The sequence below is a fragment of the Callithrix jacchus genome, chromosome 4, assembly GCF_049354715.1.
Source record: "Callithrix jacchus isolate 240 chromosome 4, calJac240_pri, whole genome shotgun sequence".
In the NCBI taxonomy this organism is placed as follows: Eukaryota; Metazoa; Chordata; class Mammalia; order Primates; family Cebidae; genus Callithrix; species Callithrix jacchus.
In genome coordinates, this window is record NC_133505.1 from 13,143,447 (window position 1) to 13,163,322 (window position 19,876).

Below are 19,876 nucleotides of genomic sequence, written 5' to 3' on the forward strand. Positions count from 1 at the left end.
CTCAAAAATCCACTGTAATTCCAAAACCTACATTTATGGCTAGGCTCCTAACAGTAGCACATTGTTACAGGCTCAGACCATCTTTTAGCTACGCTCTAGTTTATCCTTATTGTCTTTGCCCTTTTTGAGGAACCAGTTGTTTTACATCTGGCCCTGTTCATAAAAGTTAAACAGGAAAGGCTTTTAAGGTCAGAACTATATTTAAATTGCCCAGATGAGATTTATGTGGTGGTTGTGATGGTTAACAACTCTTAAAGGACTGGATTAATTTAATATTAAGCTTAATTCACGTACAAGGAACTTCTGAGTGTACTTGCTAAAGGAAGATATTCCTAAAGATGGATGAGTCCTTTTTCATAGATCTGTATTTCGGAAAGTATTTTAGTTTACTGATATACCCACTGAAAAAACTGTATTTGGAAGCAAGGTCTCCCTAAGCAGGAGATTCTAGAGCAAACCGTCTCAAAGAAATAGACAAAATATAGATGAGTTGATGACTAAGTATTTATTGAGACAAGTAATACAAATTGGTGGCATACAAATTACTAAAAATAGAATGCTGAATTTTATTTGTAGGTGGGCCATCAGATACTGTTTACAGGTCAAGCCTTATTATAATGAACCATAAAGAAATATGTACACTGTTTGAAATGAGGAACTTTATCCAGGCAAGCTCGTGATATCGTGAGTGGCCTATAGTACTGGGGACAAGGAACGTCAGGTAATTGACGTGTTTCTTGTCAGATTTTTAGGAATACTGTTATTTAGGCATATTCAAAGAAACAACTGCCTATCTTAATAGGGATAAGTATATAATGGAAACATTTAATATCCATATCCCCCTCAAAAAGCCCTTTGTTCCCAAGTAGTATAATTTTCAACTCTTTACTACCCTTTCTTTGCTGGAAACTTATGCATAACTAAAATACCCAAAGAATTCACTGAAGGGAACAAATCCTTTCTTTTTCCTGTCCCTTGAAACTAAATACACTGACTCATTTTGTAATGCGGGCGAAGTAGCTCTCAAATATAATGCATTTTTTTTCTATCCTAGATACTTGGGTAAAATTGGAAGGTGAGTGCTTAGGCAGAAATAAATACCGAGCTGGTGGGAGCAAAGTTCAGTTGGGCAATCCTTTTTATGATACAAGTTAAGGATATTATCAGTTCCAAAAGTGCCTTTATTTCTGGAGTCACAGTCTAAAGGCAAGGCTAACCCAGCTCCTGGCTCCCATATGAACATTATTTATTCAGTATGTCAGATTTTTCTCAATGTGCCCCTCAGCATATTTTTACTGGTGGGAACTGATTTTCTAGACACCTAAATCAACTGCCCATTCTGGTTTATCTTAGGGAACATGCTCATTGAAGCAGTATTCTCACTCAGCTTGAATTCTAAATTTTGTTCCCTTATTATTAAAGTGATGAATATGTTGTAGAATGAAGATAACTTTCTTCTGCCTTTTTAGGTTAGAGCTTCAGCATGAGAATTATACTTTGACACAGGAAATCAGGTCTGTAAGTGAAATACAGTAAAGTGTTCTTGAATGGAGACTCTAGCTTACAACCCCAAGCTAAAAATATGTGGCACTAAAGCCTGGCTCCTTCTTCCCTCATTGTTTTGTCATTCTTTCCCAAACTTGGGGAATCAAAATCTCTTTGTGCAAATGGCGAATTCATAAACTGAAACAGACTTCGGGTTCTATTATAGAGGCAAAGTAATAATACTTTTATATATTATAGGGTTATATAGTATAGTATAGTAACTCGAACCCATGGTTGGATCTGACGGAACCTACATAGATAGTAATCTGAATGACTGGCCTTTGTTTTATAGTATGAACAAAAATAGCCTATAGGCAAGGTATTATCTGAGCAGAAATTATGAAACATATATTCCAGAGCTCTATGACTGAGGGACATTTCAACTTGAATTTCCCAGTGGCAAAACTAGTGTGTAAAGTAATGCTAGTGTATACACTACTAAAGCGCCAAGTTATGTAACATTTCCTGATCTAATTTTAAAAAGGAAAGATTGTTTTTTACTGTGAAGGGCAGTAACACTAAATCTTCCCCATGGGTGCATGTGAATGATTTATTTAGTACGTTGACATACTTAAATATTAGTGTTTCTGGGAAGCTGGATTTGATATAAACTTGTTTTGTCACAGTTTTAAATGTCAAAGAAAAATCTTTGAAAATACAGTGGTAATAGACATGTATTTGCTATTAAGACCAAGACCAAATGCCTAGATCCCTTAAATAATCAAATTTTGAACTGTGCAATACAGTTTAGTATGTCTTTGGAAGACAATGATACCCAAGAATCAAAATAAACCATAAATAGTACAGGTACATCTCAGCACAGCTAACTGGGACATCTAGCAAAAGCACACACATATAATAAAACCCTACAGTTTTGCTTCAACAGAACAATAAAGCAAAATGGCAGTGGACATAGTATTACTTAGCTTAACATTTTCCCCCAAACTTTATCCCTAGCAGACCCAAAATGAGCTTACAGAACCTAGAATAATGTCTGGGAATGACACTCCCTTGCTTTAGAGAGAATAGTCCATAATGGTAGTATTTCACAAGCTATTAATAGTATTTAGAGTTAATCATGAAATTTTTTTTTAACTTCTTAATGTTTCAACAGTCATGGAACTATATAAAACATAAGGAAAGTAGTATGTGAGTATGCTGTATATAAATAGAATTTACACTCATTGAGAATACTGAAAAGCACTAATACTTTCTTCATGCTACAAACATACTGGAAATACTTTTACAGTAAATATGCAATAGTTTGATGGAAGTAATTTCTCCCCACATATTTATAGTTTGATTCAGGGCACTGAAAACACTTGCACATAAATTATAAGTTAAATGTACAGTGAAAAATTTACTCCTCCCACCATTAAATGTACTAACTTACCTTAAAAAAATGACTTAATACATTTTCATCATCATGAGAAACTTGTCCCCAAATACATGTTCAAGCATTAAGAATAATTGTAAAGTTACATCATCACCAGCGGGAACTGCAGTACAGACTGGAAACTAAAGGTAAGGGAACTGCTAGGCCTGCCTCACTTTCCCTTTCTCTTGCAGCTAACTCACCATCTCCTGGTATGGGAGAGAGTGGATTGTCCAATTTGTGTTCTCATTCCCTCCCCTAAACACCAAAGACAATTTCCCCAGGAATATGAAAACTAAAAGATGAGTTACATAGGTGTTTACAAAACACAGCTGAACATTTTCCATTATTTTGGGGTAAACCAAAACAAATTTTAAAGTTTCATTTGGAGATTTCCAAGCTGAAAATGCTTTCAGCAAATCCTAATGCCTTAGATCTTTAAGAAAGTATATATTGTCCATTGTTTATAAAATCATTTGCCTTTTTGATCTAAAAATTTACTTGAACTTAATAGGTTTTTCTGTTGGAAAAGTTCTTTGGCATTCGAGTAAAATCCGTACTTTCGGAACAGTCACCTGCATCATACTGTAGTGACTGCTTTAATTTCTAAATCATCAATTAGTGTAACCCAGGAATACTGATGGCCTTGATACATAATTTAGTCTTGTCATTACAGCGTGTGGAAATCAGGGCTTTGGGGGACATCATCTGACCCCATTTCTTCTTACCACAATGGTTCCTGCTACAATGTCATAGGCTGTTCGATTATGCTGAAAAAACAGCAGTGTGATGAAAGCAGGGAAAAAAGAAGCAATAGAAAAATTCTTGATCAAAGCTCGTATAGTGGACCTACAAAGTTAAAACAAAAATATAAGTTACACATCAAACCACATACAGATTAATGGTATCCCATCAAGTTCAAAATAGATATTTAAAACACAGTCTACTTCTCTACAAAAGTCCACAGGGAAAAAGACATTCAAAGCATAGTTGAGAGAATTTTACCTTTGATACGAGTTATTTCAAGTAGCACTGTATCATGATCAAACCACCTGGGCTATTTCTACTTCAGCGACATAAAAGACCTCAGAACTTCAACATAAAAAGCAGTAATAAACATGTCTTGGAATACGGAATAAGGGTTGACAGTATTTAGTATTTTCTTAGAAGAAATGAACATGAATTCTGAGTATGCTTACTGTAGTCCCATTTATTTACCTTATATAAAGAGCTTGCATTTTAAAGTACTGTGTGTTCTTTCATCAGCATTTTCCTTTGTGGTATCCAGTGATTAAGGAAAGCTTTTAAAAGCTTTCAAGTCACTCAGAATAGAGAATTATCCTACTTGTTAGATTTCTGCCTTTAGTGCACTGAAGGGCTGCAGAAAAGTACAGTGGCTGTGAGTGTGGGTTCTGAATCCAAACTAGTTAAATTAAGATCCATCTTCTACCAATTACTAACTAGGTGTATTCCACATCGGCAAAAAGGGACCAGTATCTATCTTATAAAGTTATTAGCATTAAATTAGTTAATATACATGCAGTGTTACAGTGCAGGCAAATAAAAAGTACTCAGTAAACATTAGCCATTACTGACTCTTACTAAAAGAAGTAGGTAGGTTTACAACTATGGAATTTTAAGAAAAATTTGAAGATGGCAAAACCAAGGTTTCTAGAGTCACCTGTTCATGTGTCCCCCCCCACCCCCCGCCCCCCAATGGAGTTTTGCTCTGTCCCCCAGCCTGGAATGCAGTGGTGAGATCTCAGCTCACTGCAACCTCAACATGCCAGGTTCAAGCAATTCTCCTGCCTCAGCCTCCTGCGTAGCTGGGACTACAGGCATGCACCACTATGTCCAGCTAATATTTAAATTCTTAGTACAGAAGGATTTTCACGTTTGCCAGGATGATCTTGATCTTGTGGCCTCTTGATCCGCCTGCCTCAGCCTCCCAAAGTGCTGGGATTATAGGCATGAGCCACCATGCCTGGCCCATAGTCCTTGATGTAACAATCCAGCTCTGAATCATTCTGGCAAAAATTGCAGCCAATATCTTGTTTGGCTCAACTGACTACCAGCCGCTCACCTCCACAACGTCTATTATCGCTAGTTGTACCTTCCCCCAGAGCTAGATGCCAACAGCTAACCTTGAGTACTGACAGTGCTGCAAGCTCTCAGCAGCAGAAGGATGCACAAATGTATAGCTGTCAAAACTCTTATTGCCTATTCAAGACAGCGTAATGATAGGTACGGCCAAATGGAGACTCAACAGACTGGAAACTGACCTAATGTCCACAGATCTACAGAATAATAAAGATGGTCATGGAGCAGTAAGATAGCACCGACACCCAAATCATCTTCTCATATTGTGACTTGTAATTCATAAAATGATCATCTGGAAAATGTACACTGGAAGAGAGGTCTACAATCATATAACACAACTGAAATAAATACTCATAAACTTTGTTTTAAACTTGATAAATATAAGCCTATCTCTATGCCACAAAGAAAAAAAAATCCCAATATTCTAAAACACATTATTTTCTTAAGTATGTAGTAGATTAAGCTAAGAAAAGGACTTACATTGTAATGCTAACGTTTGAGGAAGGAATCACCAAAACCCGACTTGGTGCAATAAGCACTGATGTATCGCATGTCACAACTCGAAGCCCCAGCAGGAACTTCCCTGGGGTAGCTCCACCTGCTCCCCAAATGCAAATTATCTAAGGAAAGAAGGATAATTTGAAAAATAAGTTACTAGCTCATCTATACCAATTTTAAAGTTTTCCTACCATATTTCATGTTTTAAAATTTTCAATTTGAAAGAATTGCACAGAAACGTTAACCATTTAACTTAATGCATTTCTGTAGGTCTCTAACATGTCCAATACTACAAGATGTCTGTCTCCTGTAATATATCTCTATGACTAATTTGCAGCAAAAGAAATACATTGCAAGTTCCGCAAGCAATTCACAAGTACATTTCTGGACCACAATCTATGAGTGAAATTTTGACTTTATAAAACTGAAAAATATTACAAGGAAATTGTAAAATGTCTCTCTTATAAAAGTTTTTGCTTAATCATTCATTAAAATTTGGAAAAAAAAACAGAAAAGTAGACATATGGAAAAGACATGAATAATTATAAATTTCTTTTACTTTTTTGTCTTGGGCTGATACTGTTGGCCGGGTGCAGTGGCTCACATATGAAATGCCAGCACTTGGGGTGGATCACCTGAGGCCAGGAGTTTGAGACCAGCCTGGCCAACATGGCGAAACCCTATCTCTACTAAAAATAGAAAATTAGCTGGGTATATGGACCTGTAGTCCCACCTAATCGGGAGGCTGAGATAGGAGAATCACTTGAACCCGGGAGCGTTAAGGTTGCAGTGAGCCGAGGTCACACCATTGCACTCTAGTCTGGGCAATAAGAGTGAAACTCCATCTCAAAAAAAAAAAAAAAAAAAAAAAAAAAAAAATACATATAAAACCATAAAATTAGATAAATATTAATACTTGCTGAACTCAGGAGCTTACCTCATAGAAACAAACCAATAATCTGTATATAAGAGCCACAACCATCATTTTCTGCAAGTCTTCCATTGATGTGTCTTCATCTATTTCTTCTATTATATAATGCATAGCAAACTTAGAGATATCCCTACACAAAATAATAGTAAAGAATTAGTTACCAGAATAGTTGTACTGATTTTTTTCATTAGTGTAAGTCATATATTTTAATTGAAATTCTAAACTAATCTTTAGATTGCCAACCATCTAGTCTCATAAAGCATTCACTAATTTATTCAACAAATAAGCAGCATTATCATGAGCAGACACTGTACTCGCCCTAAGGAAAATGGGTTAATGAATTCCCAGTCTCTGCTTTTGTGAAGGGTCTGATCTAGCAAACTAGAACAATAAGTAAGTAGCAATAATAAAGTGGGATGTGTGCTGTGATGGGGAGCCTAGGATACTATGGAAATACATACCAGGTACACTTAACATTGTGAAGCTTTCGCAGAAAAGACAGATGAGAATCTGAAGGATGAAGAAAAGTCAGCCAGACTAAGAAGGAATAATGTTTCTGAAACGGAACAGCAGGAGAGCAAGTCTTGGAGCAAGAGCGTATGTGACAGAAGCTGTAAGCAGTTTGGTATGGCTCATATATTAAATGTGAGAGGTGGCAGTGATTAAGAAATAAAGGCATCTGTTAAACTACATGATGAAATTCAGACTTTATCCTGCTGGTAACGAGAAACCACTGAAGGTGCTGAGCATGGTGGCTCACGCCTGTAATCCCAACACTTTGGGAGGCTGAGCTGGGAGGATCGCCTGAGCCCAGGATTTTTAGGCCAACCTGGGCAACACAGTGAGACCCCCATCTCTAAAAAAATAAAAATAAAAATTTTAAAAAGAGAAGCCATTGAAGTGTTTTAAGGCAGGAGAGGGGCAGACCATGATTTATGATCACTTTGGTTTTATATCAGAGACTGGACTGAGATAAAACAGGAGACTGAGTTACCACTAGAAGACTTTTGCTATAATCCAAGCAAAAGATGATAGTAATTGAAATAGGGAGAAGCAATCGTGATTAAAAAAAAAAAATGGGCCAGGTGCAGTGGCTTATGCTTGTAGCACTTTGAGGCAGGAGAATCATTTGAGCCCAGGAATTTGAGACCACCCTGGGCAACACAGGGAGACCCTGTCACTACAAAAAAAAATTTTTTTTAATAAACTAGGCATGGTGGCGCATGCTTGTGGTCCCAGCTCCTTGTTAGACTGGCTGAGGTGGGAGTATTACTTGGGCACAGGAGATCATGGCTGCAGTGAGCCATGATTGTACTACTGCACTCCAGCCTGGGTGACAGTAAGACCCTGTCTCAGAAAAAGAAAAATGGTGTGGCAGTGAGGAGGTCTGGGGTTGAAAGCTATTCAGAAAGTTGAACATAAAGGAGTTAGTATTTCACTGGATGTACAGTGAGGTGAGAGAGGGAGGGACAGGGAGGAATCACAGTAACACTGAGGTTCTGGCAAGGGCCCTAAAATTTGACTGCATAGGTTTGTATCTTGACTGTCACTACCTTTGTAACATTTTAAGTTCTGGGCTCAACTTTTCATAAACCCAAATTTCAGACTCTATAAAATGGAGGTATCAATCTCAACACTCATGTTGGTATGAAGATTAAATAAGAATCTGTATGAAGAAGCAAGCAAGCTCAGTACACGGCATATAGAAAGTACTCAGGAAGTGATAACTGCTATTCTGATTACTGTTAATCCGGAAGGATCACTCAAACATCTCACATTGAAGTTCACTTGAGACTTGCCCCACAGTATAAGCAATCCCATTTGGAAACACCATCTAGTTGATTATTAATTCACCTACCAAAAGCTCTTTATACCTTGTCTTTAGAGACTCCACAAGATAGCAAGAGGGAACAGGACAGGGACAGGTAAATTGGTTCCTGGCCTAAAGGAATTGTTGAGGCCAGGCACGGTGGCTCACACCTATAATCCAAGCACTTTCAGAGGCCGAGGCGGGCAGATTGCCTCAGCTCAGGAGTTTGTGACAAGCCTGGGCAACACCGTGAAACCCAGTCTCTACTAAAATAAATACAAAAAATTAGCCAGGCATGGTGGCATGAACCTGTAGTGGCCAGCTACTTGGGAGGCTCAGGCAAGAGAATTGCTTGAACCCGGGAGACAGATGTTGCAGTGAGCCAAGATCCCACCATGGCACTCCAACCTGGGCAACAGAGCGAGACTCTTGTCTCAAAAAAAAAAAAAGTTGAATAAAATCAAACCAGGTTTGGAGGCTCTTTTTACCTATTTTTGATAGGCGAGATTCCCACACATCTTACAGAATTCAGTAGAAAATTTTAGTTATTTCTTAAATCAACAAGAAAACCATAAATCTGACAAAGCCCTCATAAAGAAATCATGAGACTGACAAGCTCATTATCCATATAGTCTCGTGCAGACAAACAGAATTTAACAAAACAATAGTTTTAAACAGTAGAAATAAAAACCTTTCTGCAAATGTCCTCAACTTACTTTATCCCACTGAGGTGCATAATACTTAAGACAATGGTTGCTTTTATAAAGAAGAGAATAAAGAAATCCACCATCTCTGCCATAAATCTGTGAGCCAAGGAGGGAATAACATATTCTCTGCCTGTAAATTTAAAAAAAAAAAAAAAAGAAGTTAGGAAAATCCAATCATTTCACATAAGCCTTGGAACACAAGCCATATAATGAATTGGTAAAGTCAAGGTACAACTTAATAAGAAATATAGCCTTGCAGCAACTATTGATATTGATTCCACCAAGAATCCATGTTATTAGAGTAACAGTACCCCACTATTTACTGAACTTAAAGTTTGCTTTCCTAACTTTAACGTTTAAAATTTGATTTCACACAGCTGGATGCAGTGACTCACATCTGTAATACCAGTACTTTGGGAGGCCAAGGCAGGCAGATTGCTCGAAGCCAGGAGTTCGAGACTGGTCTGGCCCTGGCCAACATGGCGAAACCCCGTCTCAACAAAATATTAAAAAATAAGCCGGGCATGATGGCACATGCCTATATTCCCAGCTACTAGGGAAGCTGAGGTGGCAGGATGGCTTGAACCTGGTAGGCGGAGGTTGCAGCGAGCCAAGATCGCGCCACTGCACTATCCAGCCTGGGCGATAGAGCCAAACCTCGTCCTCCACACCTCCTCCCCCCGCCCCCAGAAGTGATTTAACAGACAAATCTGATTCGAGTACCCAATACATTTCACTAAGAACTCTACTGAGAATCCGAGTGATCACATCTAAGTGACTGAAAATTGATTTTAGTACAAATCAAGGTTATACATTAGCAATTAGTATAAAGTAAATCCCTGTAACCTCTCCTGTGTGTTTAGTTTGTTTTGCTTTCTCTAAAATAAACCCAATGAATATCAATCTGTCATGCTAAATTCTGCTGGGATAAGAGGCATCACGTAGTTCTTGTCCCTTCTATCTGTGGCTAAATAAAATAAACGAAAAGTGTAATAGCTTAAATAGTAAACTAATTCAAAATATTCTAGTTCACACACAGAAGCAAAAACAATTACACAATGTACAAGATCAATAAGCCAGGGCTTCTCGATCAAATGAAGTGAAGCTTTGACCCAATCAAAGCTTCGTAACTCCACTGGTATCCATGTCAATCTCCTTTTATGTCCGTTCAGTTCCACTGTCCTAAGTAGCCAATGTCTGAATAATTTCCAGCATTAACAGTTGAGCACCTCCAAAAGTGAGTTTGCCATCTGCGAGTTTAGCTTTGGACCTCACTCTGCACAGCGTGAAAACCAAAGGAAGAGCAATTTTTTTCACGTAGAAACAACTAGTCCCCATGAGTAGGGGAATCAATTCGGAGTGCCAGGTCTAAAGGAAGAAGAAACTGTTGCCTCCTTGTACATTTTGGGGATTTAGGGCCTGGACAAACGATAGCTAGTGCACGGGCAGGATCGCTAATTGGAGTAGCAGCAGCAGCAGTGACAGGTCTAAAAAGCGTGCCAGCTCTACCCACAGGCCCCTGAAGACCCTTCTACGCCCAGCCTCCTGCTCGCTGGTCTCACCTGCCTGCTGCCTGGTCTCGCTCGGGCTTCGAGAAGGGGCTGCAGATCCTACCCTCGTCACTGGAGTGGCCCGGGCCGACGACTGCACTTGAGGAGCCCGGGGTCCCAGGTTCGCGACTGGAGCAGGGGTGCTGAGGCCGGCAGCTGTCCCCGGGTCGGGCCCCGCAGGCCCGGGGCTCACGAAGTAGAAGGGGTTGTAATAGCCCAGCTGCGGGGCCGGCGGCAGCCCCGCGGCCTGGGGGATGGCAGCGCCGCCCGAGGGGAAGCTCTGCGGAGACGGCTGGGGGCTGCAGTAGGCGGGGAGGGCGGCCAGGCCGCTGTGCCAGGTGAGGTAGCCGCAGTAGGACTGCCACAGCCACTCGTGCACTTGCCGGGAGTACTCACGGGCGCTCAGCCGCGCCTGTCTCTCCCGCGGCGCCGCGGCCTCGGGCGCCTCGCAGCCCGCCTGCTCCGGCGGCCCAGCACCGGAGCCGGAGGCCGCCTCCCCACGCTTCCCAAGCTCGCGCGGGGGCTCTGATTCGTAAGCGGCGGCAGCTGCGAGGCCCGGAGCTGTGGGCCGGCCCGGGGCCTGGGGTTCGTCCTGGGGGTCGTCGCGGGGGCATGGGACGGCGGCGGTAGGAGGCCCTCTCAGGGAAGGGACGGGCTCGTGGTCCCCCCCGCCTTCGTCTTGCCCAGGAGGGCGGCCTCGGGCTTCCTCGGGCCCCTCTGCCATCGTCGTCTCAGCAGCACCCACCGCGGTACCTGTCACTGCTCGGTCTTCCTCCCCAAATTACCCCTCCCCAACAGTCCGTCGCCAACGCCGCAGCCGCAGCCGCAGGCGTAGGCGTCAACAATCCCCGGCCGGAAGCGGAAGCCCCGCCCCTCAGGAGCGACGCCCGCCGCCGGGCGGAGCTGGGAAAAGAGGGCGGGGAAGTGCGGCTGCAGTCCCCGGTTCGGTCCCTGGTAGTAGCTGGCTGGTCGGCTGGGACCAGACCGTCGTGGGCCCCCGCCCCCGTGTCGTGGCTTTAAGTCTGTGGCCTGAGGACTCTCTGTATATTCCCGTGGGGTAGGACCTAGGTTGTCCTGGGAGAAACAGCAGAGGGATAAGAAGCATTTCCGAGACGGGTCTCAGGGCCAGCGCGGCGTTTTCTGTTGCAGAACTGCGACTGTTGTTTTGGGCTCCAGGCTAGTGCTTGGTTGCTTGTGTTCATTCCAGTTAACCATTAGTACTCGAGAAGGTGGCACAGAACGCATCTATACCTTTAGAGGATAAGAAATTAAACCAGGCCGGGCGCGGTGGCTCAAGCCTGTAATCCCAGCACTTTGGGAGGCCGAGGCGGGTGGATCACGAGGTCAACAAATTGAGACCATCCTGGTCAACATGGTGAAACCCCGTCTCTACTTAAAAAAAAAAAAAAAAAAAAAAAAAATTAGCTGGTCATGGTGGGGCGTGCCTGTAATCCCAGCTACTCAGGAGGCTGAGGCAGGAGAAATGCCTGAACCCAGGAGGCGGAGGTTGCGGTGAGATCGCGCCATTGCACTCCAGCCTGGGTAACGAGCGAAACTCCGTCTCAAAAAAAAAAAAAGAAAAGAAAGAAAAAGAAATTAAACTAAACCGGTACATATATTAATATATATAATTTTTTTTATAGTTTTGTTTTTGTATCTTGAGACGGAGTCTCACTCTGTCGCCCAGGCTAGAGTGCAGTAGCACCATCTCGGCTCACTGCCAGCCTCTGCCTCCTGGGTTCAAATTGTTCTTCTGTCTCAGCCTTCCGAGTGGCTAAGATTACAGATGTGTGCCGTGACACCTGGGTAATTTTTGTATTTTTAGTAGAGACGGGGTTTCACCATGTTGGTCAGGCTGGTCTCGAACTCCTGACCTCGTGATCCAGCCACCTCGGCCTCCCAAAGTGCTGGAATTACAGGCGTGAGCCACTGTGCCCGTCCAGGAAAGTATATTGAAATGTAAGTAGTGAGGTGCTATATATATATTTCAGAGGAAGGGGAAATTATGCATGGACTAGAGTACTAACAAAAGGCTCTAAAGCCTGGGATATGCTCAGGGCCTTTCCATAACAGAAAATGAAAAGGCACCTAAATTTGAGACTGGATTTGAGGAAAGGCACAGTTCGGCTGGAGTAGAAAGCTTGTGTTTACCACAGTGGAAAGTAAATTTTCATAAATGCAGACTAGCTACAGGATGAGGACAGAATCCAGCTTTTAAATCAGTATAATCCCTCTTCTTTTACATTTGAAAATCTCTGCAGTGATATGTCCGTGTTATCCCCAGCACCATACAAAGGACATATAAGGGCCAATACAGTGGGAATGTTTATTAATGATATTAATGGTGATGCTTCCTCTTTACCCTCTGTAGGTTCACTGAAAATCACCGACAGGAGTCAGTTAATAGGAGAAAAGGCATAGACATTGATTTGATCATCGTTTTATGTGACACAGGAGCCTTCAGAATGAAGACCCAAAGATAACAAGGGAAATTGTGGATTTTTATGCTTAGGTTCAACAAAGCATGCACCGCCAGATAGAAAAATGATTGGACAAAAAGGGTACACTCTAATGAGAATACACAGGAAACCCAGCAAGGCATCTGTCTAGATTATTCTGGGGCCTCTGCGCAGCATTCCTTCCTTCTGGGTATGAGGAAATTTTAATGTTTAAACAAGCATTCCAAGTTGGGGTGAGGGAAGCAAGAGAAACAGAAACGAAGAAACGTGGCTTGAATTAGTGAAATATGATTATTGGAGACATGGACTTTGTTTTGAATACCACTGTTTATGTAACACCTAGCACAGTATCACCGTAAAGATATAAAATGATATGAGACATGAAACAGTAAAATAAGCCAGAATAAGAAAAACTCAGGAATGAAGTAACAGAATTTGGGAAAGTGTTAGAAATAAAAGTAAAGTGGACTGAAATACAAGGAATAAAAGAATAAGAAAATACAATAGTGTCTGAAGAGAACTACAATTTGAAAATAATTTTTTTATCAAAAAAATTTAAACATAGAAATAACTTGAGAGAAATGATAAATATTGAAAATAGGCAAAGAAGATCCAACATATAGGGGTCCTTGATAAAGAAAACTGAAGACAGGTAATAGAACTAATTATAACACATTATAATTCAAAAAAATTTTCTGAAATATATGTATCTCCTAACATTACACACACACACACACACACACACACACACACACAAACACGCAGAGTCATGAATCACTTAACAATGGGGATATGTTCTGAGAACTGCATCATTAGGCTACTTTGTCCTTATGGGAACACCATAGAGTGTACTTACATACACCTATATGGTACAGCCTACTGTACACCTAAGCTATATGGTGTAGCCTATTGCTCCCAGACTACAAACCTGTACAGCATATTAATGTGCTGATTACTACAGGCAATTGTAACACAATGGTACTTGTACATCTAAATATATCAAAACATAGAAAATACAGTATGAAGGATTAAAAATAATACCTTTGTAGGGCACTTGCCGTAAATGGAGCTTGCAGGACAGGAAGTTGCTGTGGGTGAGTCACTGAGTGGGTGGTGAGTGAAAGGACATCACTGCACACTACTGGAGATTTGATAAAAACTGTACACTAGCCCGCATAGCCAAGTCAATTCTAAGCAAAAAGAACAAAGCCGGAGGCATCATACTACCTGACTACAAACTACACTACAAGGCTACAGTAATCAAAACACATGGTACCGGTACCAAAACAGAGATACAGACCAATGGAACAGAACAGAGGCCTCAGAGGTAACGCCACACATCTACAACCATCTGATCTTTGACAAACCTCACAGAAACAAGCAATGGGGAAAGGATTCCCTGTTTAATAAATGGTGTTGGGAAAACTGGCTAGCCATGTGCAGAAAGCAGAAACTGGACCCCTTCCTGACACCTTACACTAAAATTAACTCCAGATGGATTAAAGACTTAAACATAAGCTCTAACACCATAAAAACCCTAGAAGAAAATCTAGGCAAAACCATTCAGGACACAGGCACAGGCAAGGACTTCATGACTAAAATACCAAAAGCATTGGCAACAAAGCCAAAATAGACAAATGGGACCTAATTAAACTCCAGAGCTTCTGCACAGCAAAAGAAACAGTAATTAGAGTGAATCAGCAACCAACAGAATGGGAAAAAAATTTTGCAATCTACCCATCTGACAAAGGGCTAATATCCAGAATCTACAAAGAAGTAAAACAGATTTACAAGAAAAAAGCCCATTGAAAGGTGGTTGAAGGATATGAACAGACACTATACAAAAGAAGACATACATGAGGCCAAAAAACATATGAAAAAATGCTCATCATTACTGGGTATATATCCAAAGGATTATATATTGTTCTATTATATATAATATCTAGTATAATATCTATTATATAATATATAATATCTATATAATATCATTCTATTATAAGGACACATGCATACAAATGTTCATTGCAGTACTGTTTACAATGGCAAAGACTTGGAACCAACCCAAATGCCCATCGATGATAGACTGGACAGGGAAAATGTGGCACATATACGCCATAGAATACTATGCAGCCATAAAAAACAATGAGTTCGTGACCTTAGTTGGGACATGGATGAATCTGGAAACCATCATTCTCAGCAAACTGACACAAGAACAGAAAATCAAACACAGCATGTTCTCACTCATAGGCAGGTGTTGAACAATGAGAACACATGGACACAGGGAGGGGAGCATTACACACTGGGGTCTGTGAGGGGGAAATAGGGGAGGGACAGTGGGGTGTGGAGAGTTGGGGAGGGATAACATGGGGAGAAATGCCAGATATGGGTGATGGGGAGGAAGGCAGCAAATCACACTGCCATGTGTGTACCTATGCAACTATCTTACATGTTCTTCACATGTAGCACAAAACCTAAAATGCAATAAAAGTAACAAACAAATAAAACTGTACACTTATGCTACACTAAATTTATTCTTTTAAATTTTCTTCCAGGCTGGGCTCGATGGCTCACACCTATAATCCCAGCACTTTGGGAGACTGAGGTGGGTAGATCACAAGGTCAGAATATCAAGACCATCCTGGCTTATATGGTGAAACCCTGTCTCTACTAAAAATACAAAAAAATAGCCAGGCGTGGTGGCACATGCCTGTAATCCCAGCTACTCGGGAGGCTGAGGCAGGAAGACTGCTTGAACCTGGGATACCCAGGTTGCAGTGAGCTGATATCGTGCCACTGCACTCCAGCCTGGGGGACAGAGCAAGTCTTCATCTTGGGGGAAAAAATTGTTTTCTTTCTTCCATAATAAATTACCTTTAGCTTATTGAAACTTTTTTACTTTATAAACGTTATTATTATGATTATTTTAGATGAAGTCTCGCTCTGTTGCCCAGGCTGTAGTACAGTGGCACAATCTCAGCTCACTGCAACCTCCACCTCCTGGGTTCAAGCTATTCTCCTGCTTCAGCCTCCTGAGTAGCTGAAGCAGGGATTACAGGTGAGTGCCACCACACCCGGCTAATTTTTGTGTTTTTAGTAGAGATGGGGTTTCACCATGTTGGTCAGGCTGGTCTTGTACTCCTGACTTCATGATCTGTCCTCAGCTTACCAGAGTTCTGGGGTTACAGGGGTGAGCCACCACGTTTTTGATTTTTTAAAAACTGTTGACTCTTTTGTAATAACAGTTGGCTTAAAACACAAACACATTGAACAACTGTACAAAAATATTTTCTTTATATTCATTTCCTGTAAGCTTTTTATTTGAAAAAATTTTTTAAAATAAATGTTGTTTTTTACTTTTTAAGCTTTTTTGTTAAAAATGAAGACACAAAGATACGCATTTGCCTAAGACTGCACAGGGTCAGGATCATCAAAATATCACCAGGTGAATGCGCCACTGTACTCCAGTCTGGGCGACAGAGCAAGACCCTGTCTCAAAATAAAATGCAATAAAGATGTCATTAGGCAATAGGACTTTTTCAGCTCTGTCATAATCTTGTGGGATAACAGTTGTATGTGACATTCATTGTTGACCAAAATGTCCTATGCAGCACGTGACTATATACATATATCTATATATATGCATATAGTCATGTGTGTGTATGTGTGTGTGTGTATGTGTGTGTGTGTGTTCTTAGGTGCACAGTATGAAATGCCAAGTCCCACTAAAAGAAACAAGGGATTCTAAGTCTAGAGCATGTGTGGAATGAGCGCAAAATATCTTACCATACTAGAGAGCAGAGAAACTACTAAAGACTTCTGGAGTCATGTCCAAAGTACCCAGCCAACTAGAAGGGGCTCCTACTGGCCCTGGATGGGACAATTGGAGTTTCAGTAAAGGTAATAATTAGAATGGACTGAAACCCATCATCTATGTTTAAATACTTAAATTCATAATAATGTGTAGTTTTACCAAAGGTTTTAAACCTGAGTGTGCTCAAACTTTTTATTTATTTATTTTTATTATTTTTTTTTGAGATGGCGTCCCACTCTGTAGCCCAGGCTGGAGTGCAATGGCGCAACCTCGGCTCCCTGCAACCTCCATCTCCTGGGTTTAAGCAGTTCTCTTGCCTCAGCCTCCGGAGTGGCTGAGATTATAGGCGACCACCACAACGCCCAGCTAATTTTTTTGTATTTTTAGTAGAGGCGTGGTATCTCCATGTTGGCCAGACCGATCTGCAACTCCTGACCTCAGGTGATCCACCTGCCTCACCCTCCCAAAGTGCTGGGATTACAGGCGTGAGCCACCTCGCCTGGCCAAGCTTCTTGATCCAACTGCCAATTTACAGAAATAAAGGACAAAGGATCACATTGAAATACACTATGCGTGTGCAATCTGCAAAATCCAACCCATGGGGAACGCTGCAAAGCAAACAACTGGGTTATTCAATATATATCTTGTAAGTAGGGGGGAAGAAATAGAACCTATAACTTACAGGAGGCAGAAAATACATCAAATTAATGAGAAAGTCTATAATGTCTAGGGATATACTTAAATGCAAAAAAGGTGGTAATTTAAAAATTCAATGTAGTGCTGAGGGTAAAAGGAGTTTGTGACTGGGATGGAGCACATGGACAGGCTTCTGGTGTGGCTTACAAAGTTCTATTTCTTGATTTAGGAAATGATTACGAAGATGTTCACCTTATAATAAACCATTAAGATGTTCAAGAAACGGACAGAAATGGAGCGTTTTCTACTCATATACCCTCACTCTAAACTCTGAGAGATATATACACTTCATAAGAAGGAAATGCAACTCAGAAGCATGAAGTGAGATGCGAAAATAAGTGACTTTATGAAAATTAGACCCTGCAACACTAATTTTTGAGTTGCAACTTTGAGAAAAATAGTCTGTAAAAGCATGATGAATTGACAACATGTACTTGTCTCCCTTCCAAAATACTTATTGAAATAAAACAAAGAAAGTTACAAACCTACAAGGTAGATGTATTTTTGCAAGATACAAAGTCCTTGATGAAGGAGGAGAGGTTCAGAACTTGGACATAGATGGTACTTTGGAGAGTGGAAGTAATGCACTGTGCCTAAATGAAGGAGATTAAGTGGAAGTTTGTATGCTGAATACCCCCGCCCTGCTCTTGGAATAACTCCTAAGCAGATACTGGAGTATTCTTTCAAGAGACTCAGTGGTCCCAGGGAATGCCTTCTATATATGGTGCTATCTGGAGGTCCAGAAATAAATGGTTTGTGTTGCCAGTTTATCACTCTACCCTGGATCCTACCAGCAACCAGCAGATAAAAAAATAACACTGTAGAGGCAAGAAAAGAAGTCTTAACAACAAAAATAAAATTATAAATTATGATATGTTTAAATTTTGGAGAATATTAAACATTTGATAAATTTCTAAAAATAGTTGGATAGATATACAGAGAACCAAGTATTTTAAAAAAGAAAGGCAATCACTAACACCAGGAAAAGCAAAAAACAAAACAAAACAAAACTAAACTAAAAAAACCCAAAACAACAAGCCAAGTAAGGAAAGAAAACAGCTGTAAATTCATTGGCTCATCATTGAATAATATTTACTGAGGGAATCTGTGGGAATTGCTCCCGTGTGAGGCCCCTGGGAGATGGGCCTTGCCATACAGTGAGCTTGAGCCTGGACACAGATCCCCGGTTGGGGGAGTCGAGCTGAGGGAAAGCAGGAACTGAGAGAGGGACTATGCTATTCTAAATAGTTAACAGACATTACTTTATGAATATGAGGACTTGGGAGTCAATGTGTCCACTTTTGGCTTCTTATGGTTTATTGCTTGATTGTGTTCATTTTGGACCCTTGTTACCTTCATTGTAAAATATTAACTTAAGTATTTACACTTGGTAACTTACTTACCGTAACTTACTGGGTGTAACTGTAACTTACTTCCCATAGCTTATTGGGCATGACTGTAACTTACTTACATTGATCTATTGGGCATAACCTAATTACTGAAAGTAACCTACTTACTGGGCGTAACCTACTTAATGGGATTAACTTACTTAATACTTAGTGGGCGTAACTTGCTTACTGTAACTTAAGTACGTTGATCTGGTGTAAACAACTTTGACTTCAGAAAAGTATATAAGGAAACATATTGCAAAAATAAAATGGCTGCTTGGACATAGCCTAAGCCAGCCCTCCAGACTCCGCTTTTCTATTTTCTTTCACTTCTGTGCACTCTCTCCCTCAGGTTGAACGAGACATCTACATTGGCGGTCTTGGGGACTCCTCCAGGTCGGTAGTCCCCCGGCAGATGTGCCGGACCCCGACAATTTACAGTCATAACAACAGCAATACTATTGTTTTAACCAAAATTGTGATGTATTTAGTTATAAAGAATGAGAAATACAGGAAGTGGGGTAAGGTGTAAGTTGGCTGAAATCTGATCTCTTATGAAGTCAGCAGATGATTACATCAGAAACTGATTTTTAGCAATTGAAGTAAACACCTTGTTTAGAAATATGGAAGCAAGTAAAGCAAATACAAATTAAACAACTCAGATAATTGAAAGTACTCATGATCAGCTTTGTGGAGCTTAAATGAAGCCTTCTTCAACACACTTACATTTGTAAATGTCCTGATTGTGTTAAAAGCAAAAATAACTTACAACCCTATGCAAGAAAATAAACTGCCTAACAATGAGCTTGCTTGTAGGGAGCAGACAGGGGCTGGGAGTGGGGAAAAGCTGGGATAGGAGCAAGAGTTTCAAAAAAATCAAACAGCAATTTTGATATTGCCATCAAAATTGCTGTTTGACTTTTTAAAAACTATTGCTCTGATTAAAAAAAAAAGTAAGGCTCATATCATGTATGGCTGAATAGAGAGGGTTCAAATAAAGTCCAGG

The 19,876-nt window shown here is 40.6% G+C and overlaps 1 protein-coding gene and 1 long non-coding RNA gene across 2 annotated transcripts; one reads left to right on the plus strand and one right to left on the minus strand.

The window, feature by feature from the left end:
• Positions 1 to 490: 490 nt before the first annotated feature.
• FAM8A1 (family with sequence similarity 8 member A1) lies at positions 491 to 11,364 on the minus strand. Its single transcript, XM_002746197.6, has 5 exons — positions 10,529 to 11,364; positions 8,976 to 9,096; positions 6,456 to 6,579; positions 5,501 to 5,640; positions 491 to 3,769 (listed from the first exon to the last, which is right to left on the minus strand). Exons 1-5 carry the CDS (start codon positions 11,238 to 11,240, stop codon positions 3,625 to 3,627), a joined length of 1,242 nt encoding a protein of 413 aa, XP_002746243.2. The 5' UTR covers positions 11,241 to 11,364; the 3' UTR covers positions 491 to 3,624.
• Positions 11,365 to 12,341: 977 nt separating this feature from the next.
• LOC118152751 (uncharacterized) lies at positions 12,342 to 17,899 on the plus strand. The gene is made up of 4 exons (XR_013533682.1): positions 12,342 to 12,475; positions 12,888 to 13,165; positions 15,528 to 15,577; positions 17,652 to 17,899. It is a non-coding gene; the product is annotated as an uncharacterized LOC118152751 (long non-coding RNA).
• The last annotated feature ends 1,977 nt before the right edge of the window (positions 17,900 to 19,876 follow it).

Coding starts and splice junctions, on each gene's coding strand:
- FAM8A1 (XM_002746197.6), bottom strand. CDS start 11,240: ATGGCAGAGGGGCCCGAGGAAGCCCGAGGCCGCCCTCCTGGGCAAGAC. Junction 9,097..10,528: donor CGAGACCAGGCAGCAGGCAG/GTGAGACCAGCG, acceptor TTAAATTTACAG/GCAGAGAATATGTTATTCCC. Junction 3,770..5,500: donor TCAAACGTTAGCATTACAAT/GTAAGTCCTTTT, acceptor TTAACTTTGTAG/GTCCACTATACGAGCTTTGA.